Source organism: Dermacentor andersoni, chromosome 4, assembly GCF_023375885.2.
Source record: "Dermacentor andersoni chromosome 4, qqDerAnde1_hic_scaffold, whole genome shotgun sequence".
Classification (NCBI taxonomy): domain Eukaryota; kingdom Metazoa; phylum Arthropoda; class Arachnida; order Ixodida; family Ixodidae; genus Dermacentor; species Dermacentor andersoni.
The window spans coordinates 16994137-17015351 of NC_092817.1; the positions used below are offsets into that span (position 1 = coordinate 16994137).

Below are 21215 nucleotides of genomic sequence, written 5' to 3' on the forward strand. Positions count from 1 at the left end.
AGTATAACGTACGCTAAGCAGCGCACGTTTTTTAGTTTTAGTTGGCCAGCGAGATCTTCGGATCTCAGAGGCCATATGTCGTCTTTGGGGCTATTTCTCAGCTCTAACGATAGGTAGCGCTGACATCTCGAACGTTTCTTTCGTTAGGCTTCAACTCGTTCGAAACAAGAAGCGATCTCGAAAACACCACAAGGTTATCCATAATACTCTGTCGTCGAAGCGGCCTGAGACTAAGCGAAAGCCGTTTGCACAATCATTTGGTGCGAACGAAGCGCATTTTACAAAAGAAACGCCAAATTCAATTCGAAGCGGGCAGCCGGGACCACCGCCATGTTGATGGCTAATTCCTTCCCATAATTCCTAATGCGACGATCCTGCGTTTACATGCTCCGCGAGAGTCGACTCGCGCCCGTAAATCTACCCCCGCCTGGCGCATTAATGCGATGCGCCTTCCTAGCGCATTACCGCTGTTTACATGAATGTGATGCGCTAGAAATGCGATGCGATGCGACACTGTCGCATTCATGTAAACGCGGCTTATGTTTTGCTACTAGAACTAACCCTGGAAGTGCTAGCCAGCGCCACCACTCGCAAACCTTGGCGGCGGATGGGGAACAACTTTTCTGCCGCAGGCGTCACGAGTACGTGATCTTTTTAGGTGAAGGCAACTGGTCAATAAACCCGCACATGCTACCTGAAGACGCCAATGTTGCCGGATTCGAGACCCGCATTATGCAATGAACGAGAAGAAAGGGGGTCAACCGAGGGGCCTGATATTTATTAATCATATCATAAGAAACCAACAAACAAAGACATCAAGGACAACATAGGGGAAATTATTTGTACTTAATAATTAAATTAAAGAAACGATAAATTAGTGGAAATTAAATTGGATGAAAAAGCTGGACTCTCATATTGCATAGTTTTTATAAAAAGGAAGGAGTGAGGACACTGACCAAATAGATTTAAAAGCGTTCTTAATGGAGCCTTGTTCATCACTGGAGCCTTGTTCACCACGCTCTGCTACCAAAAAAAAAGTGAACAAGGATCCTGTGGGGGAGCTAAAACGTTAAAACGGATTTAAATCATTTTGGTTAGTGTCTCGGTCCTTTCCTTCTTGCTATGTATCATCCTGATCAGACGGGCTTCCACCATAACTCGACTTCATCTCATGTCGCAGGTTTCAAAGGAAGCCGATTGTGCATTTGGCATGACTGAAGTACGGTAGAACCTCGTTGATACGATCTTATTACACACGATTTCCCAGCGCCAACGTTCAAAATAGAGAACAAAAAAAATGAACCAGTAGAGTTACACTTATTTTAAGGTGAAAGCCTTTCTAGGCTCATGGTGAAGTTAGTGTCAGCAGACCTGACCGCCGGAGTGGCCGCCGAAGCATCATCACGCCATATGAAGAGAGATTAAAGAATGAAAAATGATTGATAGTGACAGCTAGTGAATGATAACGTTATAATAGAGATTTATAGAGAATGACTAGTAATGACTAATAATGACCACTAATGACTTGTAATGACTATGAAATGACCAATATGTCTAACAACGGCTTGTAATGAACACAACTGATTACAAATGACTAAACATGCTTACTAGTGAGCAGCAATGACTAATAATGACTGAGATGAATTGTAATGACTACAAATGACTATGAAATGACCAATATGTCTAAAAACGAACTGTAATGGCTACAATTGATTAGAAATGACTAAAGATGCTTAGTAATGACCAGTAATTACTAATAATGACTGAAATGACTTGTAATCACTACTGATGACTTATGATATGACCAACATGTCTAACGACGGCTTGTAGTGACCGCAATTGATTACAAATTACTAAAAATGCTTAGTAGTGAGCAGTAATGACTAAAAGAAAAAAGAGAAAGGCGAATAATAAGAGAAGAGGAAGAGTAGGCTTTCGTCGTTCACCTCTTAAGAGAGATCTTAAGAGGCTCTGTAATTTTTTATCGGTTCTTACGGTCTTGGAAAACACAATCTTTTGGCAGCAACGTTCAGTATGTAGCCAGACTGTGATTGTATGATACGTTTTCTGGCTGCTAGATTCCATGTAAACAAGAAAAGACGCAAGGTGTGCGCGATCCAGAAGAGTAGCCGCCCGCTGCATCCGCTTCCCTGCAGCACTCGTCCGCCCGTCTCACGTAAGAACGCCGGCGCGCGCATAGTTTCTTATTCAGGCACCAGCAATTCGCCTCCCTGGTCATTGCACACCGCGTTCACAGCTATCGCCACCAACCCTATTACGATAAGCATCTTTACAGGGCATGGGGCATAGTGCCATTGGAAACATACTGCACACGTTTAGTAGGCAATAACTCGAACGCGCTGCTGTACCCCGCATCAGGTGGCGTGATGTGAGCGTCACGTTTTCCTCTTGTGGCATCCAACGTCGCCCACCAGCTCAATTTCATATTGGTTTCCTGTCACCATCCTTATAATATGCTACAAAAAAATTTGCAGAACACTTAAACTTCTCCTTTAAGAGTGGAATGCGATAGAATTCAAAGATCCCTGACTGCTGCTTGTTGCGCTTCCTGGCAACCGCAGCTTTCTTGCGGATGTGCGGAGCCAAGCGAGAACGATGTTGTTGCAAGGAACTGAGTGGGCTGTGCTGCTCGGAAATGGGGTTTGTGTTTGAGTGTCCGCGTAACAGAATGATGTTTTCTGGTATATTCAAAATAAACTCCCGACGCTATCATGTCTGTAGGTTGTGTGTAGGTCGTACACTATGATCTTCCTGACATATCTTATTTTGAGGAATTCAATTAGTTCAGCAACGCATCTGCGCCACATGGAGGGCCTGCGTGGTTGTGGTTCGGAGTGATCTTCAACCAAGCGACACCTGACGCTGACATCAGATTTTTTGTGACACAGGGTCCCGTTAATAGGAAAATAACAAAACGCGTCTAGGGCCGTGGAAGCCCCAACAGCCCAATGCTCGTCGGCATCTCGTGCCTCGTGCCACAATGATTCATGTAACGCTTTGCATTATGTAGATGTCAACTACAGTTGAGTCCATCAAATGTTTAGTTACTTCAGATCATACGTTTTCCGGGTTAGTACATTTCCCTTGCATTTTTTTTTTTTTCAAGACCGTATGAACGAGGTTCTGCATAATTTTACATTGTCTTCTGCTCATTTTTGTGCCTTACGTCTTTACCTTGTGGTATACACTTTAGTTACTTCCTTTTGGTTAACTTTTATTCATATTACTGACATTTGCTATCGGCCCAGCAGCTAAGGCGTTCTGCTACTCAGCACAATTTTTTAATACCTTGTCATGGTGGCCGTATTGAAACAATGTGAAAAAGAGTAGTGTTTCTATTTAGGGCACGTGTCAGGAGTGCCAGATGCCTGAAATCGACCCTTGGTACACTTTTGACATGTTGCTTTACTGCTTCAGAGTGGGAGCTGCCATGCACCGAAGATGTGGGACCTTGCGGAGACACCTGTGACAAGCTGCTCGCTTGTGGCATCCACCACTGTAGTCAGCGCTGCCACCTAGGCAGCTGCCCTCCAGTAATAAGCATATTTGTTACCATTTCTAATGCTGCACAAGACCATGTGTTGAATTGTCTAGCTGACGTGAAGAAAGTTCATTTCTAATACAGTAGAACTTCATTAATATACCTTCCTGTTCGTTATGTTTTTCTTGTTCTTACGCTCTCGTTCCGTTTTTCTGGTTCTTACGAAAAGCATGATGAAGCATGAAATTGAATGTCGCAGCCAGTAACGGTACATACTGATACGGCATGCTTTGCCTGGCAAGCATCAGCTGCATTGTGCTGTATAAGTATTTGTTGTAACATGCCATCATTTAAACTTTGTCTCACACACTTCATCATGGGATTCTTCTCTCTCTTCTTCGCTCCCAGTATGCCCAGTTTTTATATTGTCTGGATTGAATGTTAAAATACGATAATGAATATTTCCAATTTAGTGTCATGTTCAATATTGAAAAAAGAAATTGGAAAAAATGTGACTGCCTTCAAATTTGACTGCCCCCCATCGTTCTAAAAAAAAGTTACCGTATTTATTTTAATGTAAGTCGACCTTTTTCTTTTTTCAAAATTATTGCCCAAAATAAGCCGTCTAGCTACATTCGTGACCAAAGAATCTCCAAGTGTATTCATGAACAAAGCTAGCAAAAGTATCGAGCTAACACAGTTCCTTCCTCACGCTTGTCGTAAAGCCAGTCTGGTGGTCATCCAGACTGGCTTGTGATCTAGCTTGTGGATTTGAACAGCGAGATTCAGCAGTCCAGCTTACGGTAGATAAAGGTGTCTCATGTTCAAAGCTATTCGCTTCACTACAAACATATAGGTTGACCTTTGTACGAATTATTTTTTATTTCTCAGCGAGTTGATTATATAGGGTGCCACTTGTATTTGTATTCACTTGTATTTGTATTCAACCTATCTTGGAGTAAATACGGTAATTAAGAAATTGTAGATTGCAGCTCTTAGGTTCCTGCGGTGAGCATCAGCGGTCTTCCTTATAACCAGGCGAAAAAGCACAGCGAAGGATGAAAGCAAACGCAGAGTGCAGTGGAAGATGAAAGACGGAGATAGCGAAGAGAGCGCGAGGAGGAAAGCAAAGGAAGGGAGGGTGCAGCAGAACCATGAGACGGAACGTGGAGGAGGAGGAGGGTATGGTGAAAGCGTAAGAAAAGCGTAGTGTCATGCAAGATGGACTTTGTTGTGACTATGGCTATTAGATGGTGCCAGAGTAGCACGCATTGTCTGTATGGAAACAAACTGCTGCATGAGCGGAAGTCTGTCTGTGGCAGCTGCTGTGAATTGCGCCCATGTGTCACCCACGTGCTGCCTCTCGTGATCTCCCAATTAGCGAGGCAGTCGCGCCAAACTTTGCTCCATTTGTAATGTGCCGTATGAGATGGATTGTCCGTATCAGCCAATATATTGTGAAAGGAAAACACGTATAGAGCTGTGCTCTAACTTCGCATTAGGGAGTAATCGTCGGTGAATTTTTCGTTGTTTTTTGAAACTTGCATTATTTGAGTTGAAGTTCGTCTGCCTTGCCTTATACTTCCTCTGCAAAATCCACATTCATTATGGTAATAACTTTTTGATGTGGAAGAGTTAAATGGCCCATTGAGCGAAAAAGCCAGCATCTGTCGTCTGTAGCAGCGAAACAGCAGATAAATTCCCATTGGCTGCAATGCCACGTTACAAGTGTGCCTCGATCGAGCAGAGTGGGCGAAAGGGAACGCCTGCTTCTGCTGTAGTGCACCAGGTGTTGTAGCGCGTGCTGCTGTTGCACGTGCGGAGAGAGGACATCGCCGTGATGCCGTGTCATCCTTTCTCTCGGAAGCCGGTGTGTGATCCGTATCTCTCTCTCTCACTTGCACTAGGCTTAGCTACTGCACACTCCTGCCGGCTTTGGTGGTCGCTGCTGCTTCTTGTGTCTCTCGTCGCGCAGGACATTGGTGGCATGCAACATTGGCACCGTAGGCTGCTGCTGCTTGCTAGCTCGGGCACCAAGTACCACTATGGTACTTGGTGCCATAGTGGTAACTCGAAGGATCACTCAGCCGCGTTTACTTGGACAATAATTCTTTCGCATCCACAAACCATAAGAAGTGCTCAGGTGTCCTCGGATTTTTAAACCGAAGCATTCTTTGTCTCTTCCTTCGACTGTCCCACTGCCGCTGTTGCTGTTGTTGTCTGGCACACTGCATTGGGGGGTGGTTGAGAGCATGTGTATACATAACAGAAGCATGGCAGAGAGGAAAGGCGATGTGAGAAAGAAACTCATTTGGACCTTTCCATCGTGTCGCATGTGCACAATACCCTCTGGAGCTCCCTCGGCATTCCCAGGTTAGTTTCTCGACAGCTGTAATTATCTGTGACCCCCCGCTAAAGCATTGCTGAAACCGCAGAGCCTGCCTTTCTGGCAATGGGCAAGACCAGAGGGAAGCTAGATAGAACGGCAGACAGGAGGGTGCAGAGAATGGGTAGAACCGACTCAGTCACGAAACAAGTGAACAACAGCCTCGCACCTCTTCACTCGCAGTTCCTATACAAGAGGAAGGGGAAGGTGAGATAGGGAGAAGGTGACGTGAGAAGGCAAGGAAACGCTACTACTATAGACATGACAGCACTTGCGGGCACTCTATAAATTTAAGTTCAAGGTAGGGTACAGTACATTTCTGCTATTTCTGAAAAATAAACACCATGTAAATTTGCCAGGCGGACAACTTATGCAGGCCATACAAAAGCAGAGCTGCACTAAAGCGCACCATAGGGTCTACGCGACACAACGAAAGCAGTCGCACATCAAATCAACACTTCTATGCCCACCGCGGTAGCTTTGTGGCTATGGCATGTCTCATGGTCGCGGGTTTGATCCTGATCCCAACCCTGGCAGCTGCATCTTAATGGGGGCGAAATAAAAAAAAAACGCTTGTGCATTTAGATTTAGGGACACATTAAACAACACCACAGTGTCAAAATTGACTCGGAGTCTGCCACCAAGGCATGCCTTGTAACCTGGTTGTGGTTTTGGCACGTACAGCCCCATAATACAATTAAAGTTTAATAATTGTGCCACAATGGAATGTGCCATGTGAGGAAATGACAACGCTCAACCCTCTCGGCAATTATTAAGTATGGTCCGCAACACGGTGTCCGCAACAATGCCTCAAGCAAACACCACTCCCTGTGTGTTTTGTGTACTATGCAGTGAAACAGCAGTGGTGCATGCAAGGCAACGTTTGACATCAATTGACACCAGTCTCGTGTTGGACTAAATGTTGAATAAATAAAACATTTGCCATCAACATTGCCACTAATTATGGCCAGTCAAAGCAAACAGCAGAGAAAGCTTCGCTTACATTGATTCCCACAATGCATGGGATCCACATATTTTTTAAAAGAGTTCTGTATAATCTAAATTAGGGCACCCTGTATATGCTGGTGTAACAGTATTATCGTGATGATTGTGTTCCTATAATACCCCTGTCGCACGTGCACCCGCAAACTGCTATGATTCTCTTTATCTTGAAGGAGATGCACTCAGTGTTGCACAGTTGCCCTTCCGCTAAGGGAGTTTAATGGAGCTTTTGTTCAAGGGAGGGCAATCTCCCTTGGCTGCTGAAGGGAGTACTCTTGTGGCCATACTGGTTGTTGTAGAACTTGTAATTTAATGACTGCTTGCATTAAAATTAATGTTGTGTATGTTTATACATTTCAATTGAATTAAATAAAAGGTCAAGCACAATTCAGCAACAGTTATGCCTGCTGCTGCACAATACTCTCGACTTGGGCCACTTGGCACCACGTTTTTTTTTTTTTTTTTCCTTTTAGGCCGTTTGCATGAACCTGACAGAAGTGGGCCGAGTTAGCTTGCCGGGCTGGAATATGCCTGTCAAGTTTATGTAAATGCTAGCCGGTTGGGCTGAACAAGCGTAGAGTCTGGCACAGTCAACCCGACTGTATAGGGATAGGTTGACCCAGCCTGACCCGTTTGCAGCATGCATGTTAACGAGGATGCGTCGTGCCTGTGAGCATCGAGACTTGTGCGGGACCACTGTGATGTCGCGATTTAGGCTCCAGCAGCAGGAATGGTATTCAGACAAGGCCAAGACAAGCACTGTGCAGTGCAACCAAATCATAGTGGTAAGATCCATGAAGACAGCAGCGTGAACCAGAAGCCCAGTTCGAACGCGTTTACATCTCGGCTCGACGCCGTGTACCGTCCTTGATGGGACACATCAGAAGTGAGTTCATGTAAATGTGGTCACGTCAGGCTCGGTCACCCAAATTTTTTACTTGACCTGCTTGCGTTGGGTTTATGTAAGCATAACCTCTGTCGGGGGGTGCTAGTCATGCAGTGGTCGGTGTGGTCACTCATGACCGACACCAACAAAGTACACATAATAAAAGGAAAGCTCATAAGCTCACCGTGCATGAAATGTTGCGTTTTGAGCATGCTAGTTTGCAGCAGTTCTAGTCGTAGAATGCAGAGCGTACTTGCCACGTCGCAAAGAAAGACGCGGATAAGTACACGGCAGCTAGCGTCGCTGTCAGCACTGCTGTGTATAGCGAGCGCACTTTGGTTTATAACGAGTTGTATGTTTTCCGCGTCATGTATATTGAATAATGTGTATTTTATGGAAGGAGTGTTAATTGTAATAGCTACGAACGTAATTAGAAGTTCCATTTTTGTACTTGTACAAAAACCAAACACCGCTGAATGTGCCCTTGGCAGTTTCTCTTAATAATTCGATATTGACACGTGTACTCATCTGTATCGGGCAACCACGTTTCGTCGCCTAACAAATGTAATCGCACAGCGTGGGACGCGCTTGCATGTATCCGAAGTTTCTGGAAAGATATCGATGCTTCTATCCGCTGTCTGTTGTCGCCGAACCTTATGTTATCTGATTTCATCGCGTGACGCAAATGGTGTAGAACTTTGTGGAAGGCACGCGGGTCCGAACGATTAGTGTGGAACATTCGACGACTGCACTATAAAAGCCAACGCGCTTGACCCGCTGATCAGATTTTCGACGATCGCCGACTGTGTTCGCCGCTATCATTGTGCTTTAAGTGTAGCCTGTTTTGTGGGCACAGGTTCACCCAATAAAAGCTAGTTTTGTCTTTCACAGTACTGCTACTGTGTTCTTTAACGTCACTACCACGTCACAATATTGGCAGTGCGGCACGACCACAACTTTCTTGAGGTTGAACTCTCTTAGGAAGTCTCGTGCTCCCTTATCCTAAAGGTGTTTGTGCGTGGCCATGTGACATGGGTATAAGTCACTAGGGACATGTAACTTAACACTTATGTTATGATGCTTATGTTTTAGTGTTATACTAGTAATTTTTTGATGCTTGATGTTTAAATGCAGACAATAGAAGTGGTGATGATATCTCGCAGATTCTGTGTTCAGCCAAAGCATGCAGTACCCTTATTTCAATGAGTGACAGTGTTCTACTTATATGCTGGTAGTGCACAAAGTGGTCAGTACATAACCTGCACACGGATATTCTTGGTCTTTTTTTCTTTTTTTTTTCAATAATTGTACTACACAAGAATGAACTTGTGTGCAAGAAGTACGTGTTGCACTTAAACTTGGCATCAAAAGGTGTATTGTACCTTCTGATCGTGTGTGTGTGCGTGCATGTGTGTGTGTGTGTGTGTGTGTGTGTGTGTGTGTGTGTGTGTGTGTGTGTTTGTGTGTGTGTGTGTGTGTGTGTAAGTAAGTAAGATACAAATTGCTGAGAACTATTTTTTTCTTAATAAAAGTCACCTATACACATGCATGGTAGGTGTGCTTGAAGACACATACACATGTGCAGACTTGGCGCAGTTGAGGAAACCAAAAACACGACAATGTATGTAAAATATGCTTCTTGGCTTTTTCTTAGACATCATGGTTGCATAGACACACACTTGTTTGTGGGCTTGCGCACTTGGAGAAAACAAAGAATACAGCATACATGAACCATACTTTGTTTTTTTCTTGGGCATTGTGGTTGTTTTTTACAGTTCCAGGTTTTATTGTAGGTTACCTGGTTATACAGATGGCAGATGGTGATTAACGTGATAGTTTCTAAACATGCAGAGAGCTGATGATGGTTATGTAATTTGTGCTACATGACCATTCATATATAAATTTATGGTTATGCAGCACGGTCATATATACTATATCTGCAACTTGAAAAATAAGAACCATGGTTTGTTCCCAATCGTTTCCCTCCCAGTAACTAAACTGCCGATACATTGCTGTCTCCAGTGCCTTCAGATACGTCCCAAGCGATGTCGGTGTGGAGCACGAGAAAAAGAGGTCCCATGTAGCCGGGAGTACACCTGTGAAACAAAATGCAAAAGGCTTAGGGATTGCCGAAGACACCCATGCAGTCGCAAGGCAAGGGCATTGCTCTTTTCTTTTTAAATTTTACCTTGTGAGAAATGCAATTCCCTAAACATTTCTTTTTCTTTTTATGTTGCCATAAAATTTAAGTGCCATCCCCAAGTTGCTGCTCTTGCTTCTGTGTGTGTTATCTCTGGAGTCCGAGCTGCAGCTTTCAAGCTGTTTGTCCAGGCCAGAGCTTCTTAACTTTGCTTGTTGGGAGCAAGCCGTGTTAGTCGACTTGTGTTGAGTCGTACAATCAACATGCTGTGGGTTTTGGCTAGTTCATGGCAATCCATAGTTACTTTTGGCGCAAAAAGGATAAAACACAAATTCAAGTTATGACTCGTAGAAGCTGAAGCCCCACCATAAATGATGAGGATGTTAAGTGGCAGTTGCTTGATCACTGGTGTTGTAGGCGAATGTGTGGGCATGGCAGGCTGTAATGGCTATAAGAGTGGTGCCTGCCTGAGATGCCCTTGCTGTTTTCGGTGGCGTTTCAACCTTTGCAAGTTGTGGTTTCCACTTTGTTGTTTTCCTGGTTTTTAGTGGCAAATGTAATTGTGTGGTAGAGTAAGCACCTGCTTGCACTTTTTTTTTTTGCTTTATCTTTCTTTCGTTATGACCTGCTCGGACATTTTCACATTTCATGAGGGAAAGGCCTCTTTTTTGGAACGTATGTTTTTCATCATTGCCTTATTGATGTGAAATTAAACGCTACAATTCTAAGCACTTCATTGCCTTTTTACGATTGTAATTGTGCAAAAAAACATAATAATAAATTTGATCAGTGTGAACGCAATTTCATTCGAGCAGTCTCTGCTTGTTCCAGGTTGTGAAAGTTAGACAGAAAAGGGTTGCTTGTTTTTTAGTTCTTAGACAAGCTGAAGAGTGTAAGCCACAAAGATGCAACGGCACTGCCATCGTGTAGCAGTGTGATGCAGACAAAAAGAAGTTTGAGCAGACCCTTTTGGTGTGTATTTTCTTGGGCGGAAATATTAATATACAGTGCCAAGTTTTAAAAAGTTTCTCTGCAAAAACTGCCTGAAGTGCCCAACAGTGAAGTACAGAGGCGTCAACATATTCATTGGTTCCCTTTGCCTACACTGGACTTCCTTGTCTAGAGATGCAGCTTGCTTGTACAATATTTTGCGTAAGTATAGGAGACAACTATACTAGCATATGTTGTTGGTACATCATATTTGTGTGAATGATGACAGCTGCCATTGCTGAGTGATAAAATATGCTAAATATTAAAGTAAGCCTAATGTTAGGAAAACAGTATATGGAGAAGGGGCAAGTTACCCTCATTGTTTTTGGCCTTTCAGTGCTGCGATGGCAGGTGTCCTCCTTGTGAGCAGCCCTGCGGACGCTCCTTGGCTTGCAAGAATCATCGTTGCTCCAGTTGCTGTCATATGGGTGAGATTCTTTATTAGAACAGTATTGGCGTAATTAATCATTCCTTCTCCAAAGTGATCAATAATCAACAATTATGCACCACATATTTACCTAGGAAAACAGCTGCTGGATGCTGCTTTAGCAATTCCAGACTCCTGAATTTTGCAAACCATCGGGATAAAGTTTCAAGTATTCCTTTCTTCAATGTTACAGATTATATCGGCATCATGCAGCATGCTGATGTGTGATGACGAAAGTGTCCAGAATTGCGAATGCTGCATACTTGTGCATCCAATATGCCAATGCAGTAAGAAATGCTAGCATGTGCCAACAGCAGGGAGTCATGGCAATAACTGTATTGACATGCAAGAGTGGCCTTCGAAGCTCTGAGAAAGGAGTTTTGTCTGAGGAGAAATTGCCGAAAAAATGTGCCAACTTTGTGCCAATGTTGATCAACAGCCAAACTGTACATTGTTTTCTTCACTTGTTTTCAATACCGATACACTTTTTTTGCTGCACACACGAAAGGGAGTGGTATCGGAAGTTATTTCACACTAGTTCTCTCGCACCATACAAGGGCCTTTTGGTAATGGAATTGACTTGAATGTCATACAACTGTGCTTATAATATTAAAATATTTGCGATTAGTCATCCTAGGCTATAAAAAAGTAACGGTTATACTAAGTTTTCTTATAATAGAGGTTGAACTGTATTACTATACAGATGGCTCACAGATGTACTCCTTTCGAGTATGAAAAAAAGGGGCTTAAATTTTCAGGGTTAGGCATTTTAAACAGGTACACATGGGCACATGCATGCTGCATCTATGAGTGCATTAAAGAACAGTAGTAAATGGAGTGCACTTAACCATTTTATGTTAATTCACATCCGTCCTAGTACTACTAGGTGCTAACTGTATGCCAGTGTGTAGTCATGTCAGCAGCACTGTTGTGCATTTACAAACTAGGATTCTTTCTACTTGCCAGGTGACATATAAACTGGAACAAATGCTAAAGCATGTTTCCTTTAATTTGTTGGCATGCTTACATTGCCATGTCCTGCCAAGTTCACCTACACTCTGAATAAAGTTTACTCCATTTGGGGTGTATCTTTGTCCCCAAACAATGAGCACCTTCTGACTTGAGTTTCCTTTCTTGAAAAAACTGCACTGGCCACTTTCACGTTAGGAATGCAATGTTTCACTGATAACGTGCTTGCCGTTAGAGGCCTGGAAGTAGCTGATACAAAACATTAAAAAAACGGAACGAGTAGAAAGGTGGTTAACCGAGGGGCCCGATTTTTATTAATCATATCATGAGAAGCCAACAAGCAAAGACACCAAGGAAAACACAGGGGAAATTACTTGTACTTACTAATTGAATTAAAGAAATGATAAATTAATGGCAATAAAAGTGGATGAAAAAACAACTTGCCACAGGTGGGGAATGATCCTACGATGCATTACGCATGTGGTGCTTTAAAGAAAGGGAAGGCACGCAAGAAAGATGACAATTATTGTTTGGGAACAAGTGCCAGAAGGTGCAAACTTTTTTTAGAGTGTAGTCAAGTAAAAATTGTCTAGGTAAACTCTACATTCTGAGAGCCCTGCTTTACTTTTTCTTTGTAGCAGTAATAACCACAGCCAAATGAGTGTGTTGTTGCAAGAACCCTGGTCTTACTGCATTCTCTGGAATGTGAAAACTTAGCAGAGAAATGTGTATGGCATACAATGTTACTGGCCCCCTGGGCTCTAGGTCCCTGCTATCCATGCAACGAGAAGGTTGAACTGACTTGTCGATGCAAGGCAACCAAGGTAGCTGTGCCTTGTGGACGGGAGCGAATGACCAAGGCACCTGCCTGCCATCAGCCCTGCAGGTCAGTTAGAATTTTAGTTGCTTGTCTTTCAATTTTAATGTAAACAGCTTCTAACAAAAAAATATTTCCCACATCAAAGGTGTTTCATTCAGCCTCTTCATCCCTCTCTCAGACATGCCTTTGTATGGAGGTGCAACTTGTTTCGTGCAATGACAGAAAAGAAGTAAAATAAAGAAAGTGACTGCCTGTAATTGGAATCCTCTGTTAATGAAAGACGCTGTGCTTTTCTGTTAACGTGCAAAAGCACAGATGTGAAGTGGGTTATACAAGGTCTATTCGATTCAGCCAAGTTTCTCTGCACCTTCTGCTCCTATTCACGGTGCACTGCACCTAGATCCTCGATTCCCCAAGGTGCAGCAGTGCACCCTGCACCCCCGTGCTCGATTGAACGGGGTGCAATGCAAGGTGCTGCCGCGGTGCACTGCACCCTTGAACCTTGCAGCGGGTGGGTGCAGCCCGGCACCCCCTGCACTTTTTCGTTTGAGGTGCCGTGCACCTTTTTCTGAATCGAACAAACCTATAGTCGAATCTCAATAGTGCAAACTCGAAGGGGCCAAAAAATTTGTTCGAATTAAAAGAAGGAATTGTTTTTGAAGTATTTGTGCACCATAGCACGATGTACGGAGGGTGCAAGTCATGAACTATTGCGGTGTGCAAGCACATAGCGAGCGAGGACCCAAAAACTACCCATGCCAGCCATCGCTCGCTTCCCTATAACGGCAGAAAACGAAACTTCAAGGAGAAAGCAGGCACCAGACTGGCAGAGCGGGCGGCGGCAGTGCGAGCCGGATGCGCGCTAGACCGTCAAAGCTGAGGGAGTTACGAGAGAGTTGAGAAGGTGGGCGAGGGGTGCGTAGTTGTGAGGAAGGGCGGGAGGGAAGCAGATTTGTTTTTCATTTAACTTGATGGATGGCGCTAATTTCCCTGCCATCTGTCTCCGCTCACGGCTCACTTGCCCTCGGCGGTGAGCCATGAAAAATCTGTCCAGGGCTGATCCCTCCCGCGGCGCGAATTTTGCCGCTAGTGCGGCTAGGGCATTAAGGCGTGACACAGAAACGGCGACCTTGCCATTCAAAAGAGGGTGAAATTTCCGTTACGTTTTTTTTTTTTAACTTCAAGCGCTGCATTGAGGGGTCTCTCCTAAGCTTTTTCTCTATGGTGGGTAAGACCAATGCTGGTAGGAGGTGCCTCTACATGATTTGGCGCGTTGCTGAGAGCATTGTTGGAGCGTGGTATGTTCGAATTAATCGCCGCTAATACTTGCACGTTTGAATTACCGGGTGTTTTCGGCCAATGGAATACACATAACGTTGACGAGACCACAGTGTCAGTTCGAATAAAGCGGAAGTTCGAATTATGCATGTTTGAATTAACGAGATTCGACTGTAGCATGAAAAAGAGAAAAGAAAGAAAACTGAGGGTACATTCATGCAGAGGTAAGTCGTTGTCATGGATGGCCTGACAGGTGCACGCTGCACACCTGCCCTCAAGAGCTTTCGGAAAACACATGGTATGTGTAGGAAGGATCAACTAGTTCATTGCCCATGTGTTGGTTTTGGAGTTGAGTGCATTTCGTAATGGCCTAAGCTCAGGTGCAGAGTACATTCACCAATTGCAGGCTGCATGCTTAAAGGAACATTAAAGGCAAATACTAAGTCAAAATGGACTGTAAGAATACCATTCCACAAACTTCGCAGCATTTGTTTCATGCCAAGAAAAGACTTCATTTAAGAGGAAATTGTGTCTGAAGGGTCCGCATACCTTTGATGCAATTCAAATCGCTCACCCCCAAGGGAGGAGGGGTGACGTTGCATACACCATCACCGCCTTTCACTGCTGTCGATGATTAAAACGGTGCTCTACAGATAGTGCTACGTTCCTTTGCGCAAAACGCAAAAGTGCGGCCTTAGAGAACCGAGCCAAGACAGTGCATTGGATTTGCTGCCTGCAGCTGTTCTTGGTCACGTATTTAGAGACCGCAGCCGAGTGATGTGGACTGTTCGAGTATCCTGCAACATCACATAGACATGGCATTCTCTGCTACTTGCAGTTTGTGTAAGTTTTGCGAGCCAGCTAAACCAGCGCAGCACTTCGCGATAACGAAATTGCTGAAATGCAATAGTGCAGGCAGTGCAGAGTCGAGCGAAAGGGAAACCTTTTGACCACCTGCATCATTGTCAAGGGTAAGGTCAATGAGTTCTTTTTTCTAAAAATTGAATAGAACTGGACGAGTAGCATTTTCTTCCGCCTTATAATGCAATTGAATTATCCTTTTATTATGAGGGGTTGAATGCTAGTGGAAGAATTATATAATGAAGAGTGCCTACGTCATCGGGCACCTGCCGTGGTTGCTCAGTGGCTATGGTGTTGGCCTGCCGAGCACGAGGTCGCGGGATCGAATCCCGGCCACGGCGGCCGCATTTCGATGGGGGCGAAATGCGAAAACACCCGTGTGCTTAGATTTAGGTGCACGTTAAAGAACCCCAGGTGGTCGAAATTTCCGGAGTCCTCCACTACGTCGTGCCTCATAATCAGAAAGTGGTTTTGGCACGTAAAACCCTATAATTTAATTTTAATTTTTTACGTCATCGGGCTAGTACTTGAATGTCCCAGGGGAGTCTCAAATCATGTCCTGCGTTTACGTAAATTTCTCTGTTACTAAAGCTCTGTTCACGATAGTATTGATGCCTTAGACGTTCTTGATCTATCACGTAGATTGACTTAATATTTGCCTTTAGTGTCCCTTTAACTGCGAAGTAATCCTGCTCTTTTGCAGGTACTGTGTTAAAAAAAAACTTTATCATAAACAGTTGTCCATGTGAGGACACAAAAAAATTGCATAGTAATAATTCTATAAGGTTTAGTTTTTATACATGATAGCTGAACTTTTTTTACATGAAAATCAAAAGTGTGATATTTTTAACCACCGTTTCTTTATTGCATAACTGCTGGGGCTTAGCCACAGTTTTCTGCCGTACAAGATACGACTGAACAATTTCAGACCATATGACCTATGGCCTGAAATTGTTCAGTATCAATAAATGAGCCCAGCAACGCATACTACTGAGACAAGGATTGAAAAGACCCATTATCCTAGTGTTGTGACTTGCAATGTAGTATCTTCAACTTTATAAGTCGTGTTTTGCTCTAAATAGCTGAATTTTACTGCCACTTGTTTCATGTTGACACTAGAGCTTATGCTGCACTACATGGTTTGTCTTTTGAAAATGGATTCTCCATGATTGTAGCAGCATGTGGCAGTTTTTCCTGCCACATTCAAGAAAGAAAAATTGCGTTTGAACTGGAAGACATTTCAAGAGATTTGACAGTGGCTTATCTTTCTGTATTACTATTCCTTTATTATGTAAAGCATGCACTCTTAAAAAGTTGACAACCTTTGGGGCATATCTTGTCCCACAACAATAATCATCGTCTGCCTTGCTTGCGTTTCCTTTCTTGAAAACTCAGCGCTCACTACTTTCCTGTCGAGAATGCTGTGTCACGCTGATAACGTGCAAGCTGTTGGTGACTTGGGAGTACCGTACTCGCAGCACTAAAGAAAGGAAATGTTGACAAGACAGATGGCGATTATTGTTGCTAGACAATATACGACCCAAAGGGTGTAAACTTTTTAAGAGTGTGATTTACTCAAGTGCTGTTATGTATATGGTTATGTATTCTCATTGATGTTCTTTCCAAATGGAAGGTGATGTAAGCTAGCTAGTATTTTATGTTTTATTTTGTATAGTTCCATAGGGTGTCCCAGCTAACGCTAGCCAAGCGGTTCAATGAAAAAATAAGATGAAAAGAAAAAAACTACAAAGTACGATTTTAAAGCCTATGGTGTTCGGTTGTCAGAAGTCTGCCGACCGAACGCTGCAGGTGTTACATTCGTATCTTGCACCGTGTCTTCAAATCTTTTTTTTTTACTTCTTTATTTTTTTTAAACAGCTTGGCCAATGTTAGCTGGGACACACGGTATATAACCGGCATTATTTATTTAGTTATATATTGTGGTCATTGTTTGCTGCAGCTTAATATGATGCTATTAATAAACCCATACTTTCTTTGAATAGACACATTTCGCATGTATAACATTTGGATAGTTTTACATGTGTGTGTTACCAATTGCTGATAGCAGACACAAACCCAGTGAAGTTTAAAGTGGCTTTTGTCCATGTTAGTGTCATCTGTACATCGTATGGTTATACAATAAAGTTCAAAGTTCGGTTCATAGTTGTTCACTTAAGTGCTTTGTCTTAGAAAGGAATCCACACTGACATTTTTGTTTTGTGTGTGGCATCTTCAGCATCCCTCCAGAGTGCAATCATGAGAAGCGAGACCCACATTCCTGTCACGACGGTCGTTGCCCGCCTTGCACCCAGAAGTGCAACCGCACACTAAAGTGCGGCCACATATGCAAGGCTCGCTGCCACTTGGCTGTCTGGACGAAAATTGTACCCAAACAGGTTTGTTCTATTGCAATTGTCATTTGGAGAATGTGTATAAAGTATCTTGATCCATAGATTATGTTTGAAAACACATTTATTTTTTCTGAAGATGTGGGTGCGTGTATGTGTGTGTGCGTGTGAATGCATGTGTTTATAGCTGCTGTATATATGTGGTAATTATATTGTGCAAAAGTGTAAAGTTAGGAGTTCTTTCCATGTGGCTTATCTAGAAGTGGTTTTGTCTCCAAGCTTGAAATCAGCATAGCAGTGTTTGCGCTCTCACTTGTTTAGGAAGCCTATACCCAGTTGTTCATATGGATGTACAGTCGAACCTCGTTATAGTGAACATTTATATAAAAAATCTAAAATATGATTAATCATGTTTTATTTCATTGAGATATTATAGTGCTATAACAAACCGAAAATGTGAGATTCGGCACAGTGTCAATGTCAGATGCAATATCGAAGCTGGTATCAGTTATAGCAAAGGAAATTTTTGTTTTCACGTGGCTCCAAATGTTTATTTCAGTAGAACAAATGTCCCTGTCACCAACTGATTTTTCACAGCTGCGTGATTATTCGGACTTTCTTTTGGCATTTTCACCTACCACTAAAACCAATGTAGTATAACAACAATTAAAATTAAGGATACTGCACTCTGTGCCACATAGCTTTTTGTACATAATCCGTGTGAGACATAATCTGTGCACAAGATGCTAGAAACACAGCAGCCATGAACAAAGTTGGCGCCATGTCAGCTCAGCATCAAAGTGCAACTTTGTGTGCACTTTGATGGCACTGGTTAGGCATAGTGGCCTGGGCACTTCGGCTGTGATGAAAACTTGCTTAGAGCCAGTGCAGTTACTGGCAGTAAGCCTTGTGGAAAACCTGCTGTCAATGTGTTCATACTGATAGAACATCGATGATTTAGTGTGAGGTTATGCGCACCTGCTAGACTGGTGGCTGTAGTAGCGGAGTTCAAGTTTGCGTGTCACTCCTTCAGTGTCAGAAAAATTGGTTGGCAGCTGTAATCACTAAGGGCAATTTGAAATGGCACATTATGGACGCATGGACACGTTTTGGCCCATGGTACGGCTTGGTTGGACCAGAGCCAGCTAGTGAATGGGCCAATGCTTTGTTATCGTAGTGACCATACAGCTGCGTATTAATGACCGTGTGAAGCGCATATATGTAACTTATCGTTCCCCTGCAACGTATCGACATCTCAAGCTGTTGACAAGCCATCAAAATTTGGAGAATATCCCTTGCTGGCCCGTCAGAGACAGCACGCTTGCATTTCTTTGGCCTGCGCCTGGTCGTGTTCTCATTCTTTTCTTTTTCTTGTTTTTCTTGGTATATTAGCATGTATGCTTATAATGAATATTGTATAGAACAAAGGTATCTGTAAAACATTGTTAAAAGAAGATTGAACTTTCTATCAAAATACATATGTGTACGGTAAGCTCTGGTTTGCTTCACAAAATTTTGTGTAAAATTGCACCACTACTGTGAAAGTGCTTTTGCACCTAGCATCCTTCTCTGCTAAGTTTGGTACAATATGTTGTTGTGGTATGTTACGTACATGCGTGGAAAGCTTCATTGCAAAGATGAGAAGGATGCAGAAAGAAAAAAATTGCAAGTTAAACCTCAATATAATGAAAAAAACCTGATATAATGAAATCGATAAAAGTGGCACCTCATTTCATTCTATCTATAGTTTGTTATATTGAAATTCAACCTTTTATTAAAAAAAAGTACAGTCATCAAAGGATTTTTTTTGCCTTGAGGAGGCTCTAAAAATTTCTGAATTATCAGGCAGTAGAAAAAGAAAGAAATGACAAGAAAGTTGCAGTTTCACTCAAAAGGCGAAGCATTGATAATAACAATAAAATAATGCAGAGCTGCACAAAGTAAAGTTAGTAGTTTTGTCGGCCATATAAATTACAGCAAACATTGTTTGTTAATTAAATTAGAAAGCATGATGTCACATACACACAGGCAAACATGATCAGATCTCACTCATTGATCGCGAACTCTCACTGTCACAATGATGGCGTGATTGAGAGCGCAAACAGAGGGGAGCGAATGCATTTGCTGCCTCCCTGTTCGTGTCTCTGAAACTTGAGATTATTTGACTTCCAAGACAGGGTGCGCACAGTGACATGGCTACGTAGCCATGGCAGCCATGGCTACGTATGCTTTATCACATTATCCTTGACGTTTGGATCTCTTCTGCACATTGTGTTTATCCCCATCATTACCTTCCTCAATGTGCTAGAATACCTAACTGTTGTCATTTATGGCTCGTTTTTTCAGTGTATTCCCTGTCAACACCTCCATATAACTTGCACACGTATGCATAATGTGACATGACATCATCTACGAGGGCTATTGCTCCAAATTCAAACCACGCTTTCCAGAAAAAAAAAAAGAACGAATGCAACCAGCGTTTCCCACATCCTGTTTCTTTGCCTTCTTAGACAGTTTCGTGTTGCATGCCGTTGCGGCCCTGTACGTTAACTAGGAGACGTTGAGCCGGTTCACTGCCTCCTCCTCCTTTTATCATCATTTCTATTTTTTCACTACTGATATTTAATTTACTTGTGACATTATGCTGACACTGCAAGTGTTGTCCCAATTCTTCTGTGTATCTTTATTCTACTTGCTGTATCAAATCTTGCGTAAGTGCTTTGGGTACGTGTCTTGTGCACATCTGTTTATAGCGTGTACAGCCTCCTGCATATTTTACTATACAGCACGCTATGATATAGGCGTGCATTGTCCTGACGGGAACAGCGTAGCAGACACTTGCACTGGAGAGTGCTTTGTGCACCTATGCTTACTGCTCTGGTCTCGCTGATTTTTATCATTGGAAGGCACTAAAATAGCATGTGGTTGATGCCTGCACGATGTATTTAAAAATGCAGGAGGCTGTACAAGGTTAGCTGAAGTACTTGTTTTAGTTCTCCTAGGTTCATTTCTAATTAGGTAAAGTAACTTTGATACATTGAGTGTAAGATGTATATACAGTGTCGGTGCTATCTCGCCTAATGTAAAATGGGTGAGACCCGTGTCAAGCTTTCTTTTTTTGATGTGATAGCATTAACGAGTCCGTGCAGCAGAAAATCCGGTGTCGGCATTGGACGTCATTTTGGCAAAAAGATTTTCGTACGACCCATACCCAGGCCCTCCACATGATGCAAGCAAATTACTGAACTAGTTAATTGAATTTCTCAAGCTAAAATATGTGGAAAAATCGTAAACTGTGACTTACACATAAGCTACAGACGTGATAGCTCTCGGATTGTAATTTGAGTATACGAGAAAACATAATTCTGTTATGCAAAAAGTCAAAGAAACACCTTTTCCAGCGTTTCTACCATTCACAAACCAGCCGCGGTGTCCGCCATTTGCGTGGGCCGGCACGCGGATGTTCTGGGGGCCGCGGAGCGGTGTGCCCGGTTCCTTGCAATACCTCCAGCTGGCGCTTGCCTCCGTCGCATCGCGGCCCATGCAAGAGGTCACGTTTCTATCAGAAAGCCCGCCTTCGTGCACAGCTTCCTGGTAAACATTACG

The 21215-nt window shown here is 43.1% G+C and overlaps 1 protein-coding gene across 2 annotated transcripts in view; it reads left to right on the forward strand.

Moving 5' to 3' along the window:
• LOC126535786 (NF-X1-type zinc finger protein NFXL1-like) overlaps nucleotides 1-21215 on the forward strand; it is a 73142-nt gene that overhangs the window by 19807 nt on the left and 32120 nt on the right. For both annotated transcript variants that reach the window (XM_055073433.2, XM_055073432.2), the window contains exons 9-13: nucleotides 3439-3554; nucleotides 9799-9930; nucleotides 11244-11334; nucleotides 13068-13188; nucleotides 17498-17657. In XM_055073433.2, the coding sequence (XP_054929408.1) occupies nucleotides 3439-3554; nucleotides 9799-9930; nucleotides 11244-11334; nucleotides 13068-13188; nucleotides 17498-17657 (620 nt within the window). The remainder of the gene's footprint in view (nucleotides 1-3438; nucleotides 3555-9798; nucleotides 9931-11243; nucleotides 11335-13067; nucleotides 13189-17497; nucleotides 17658-21215) is intronic.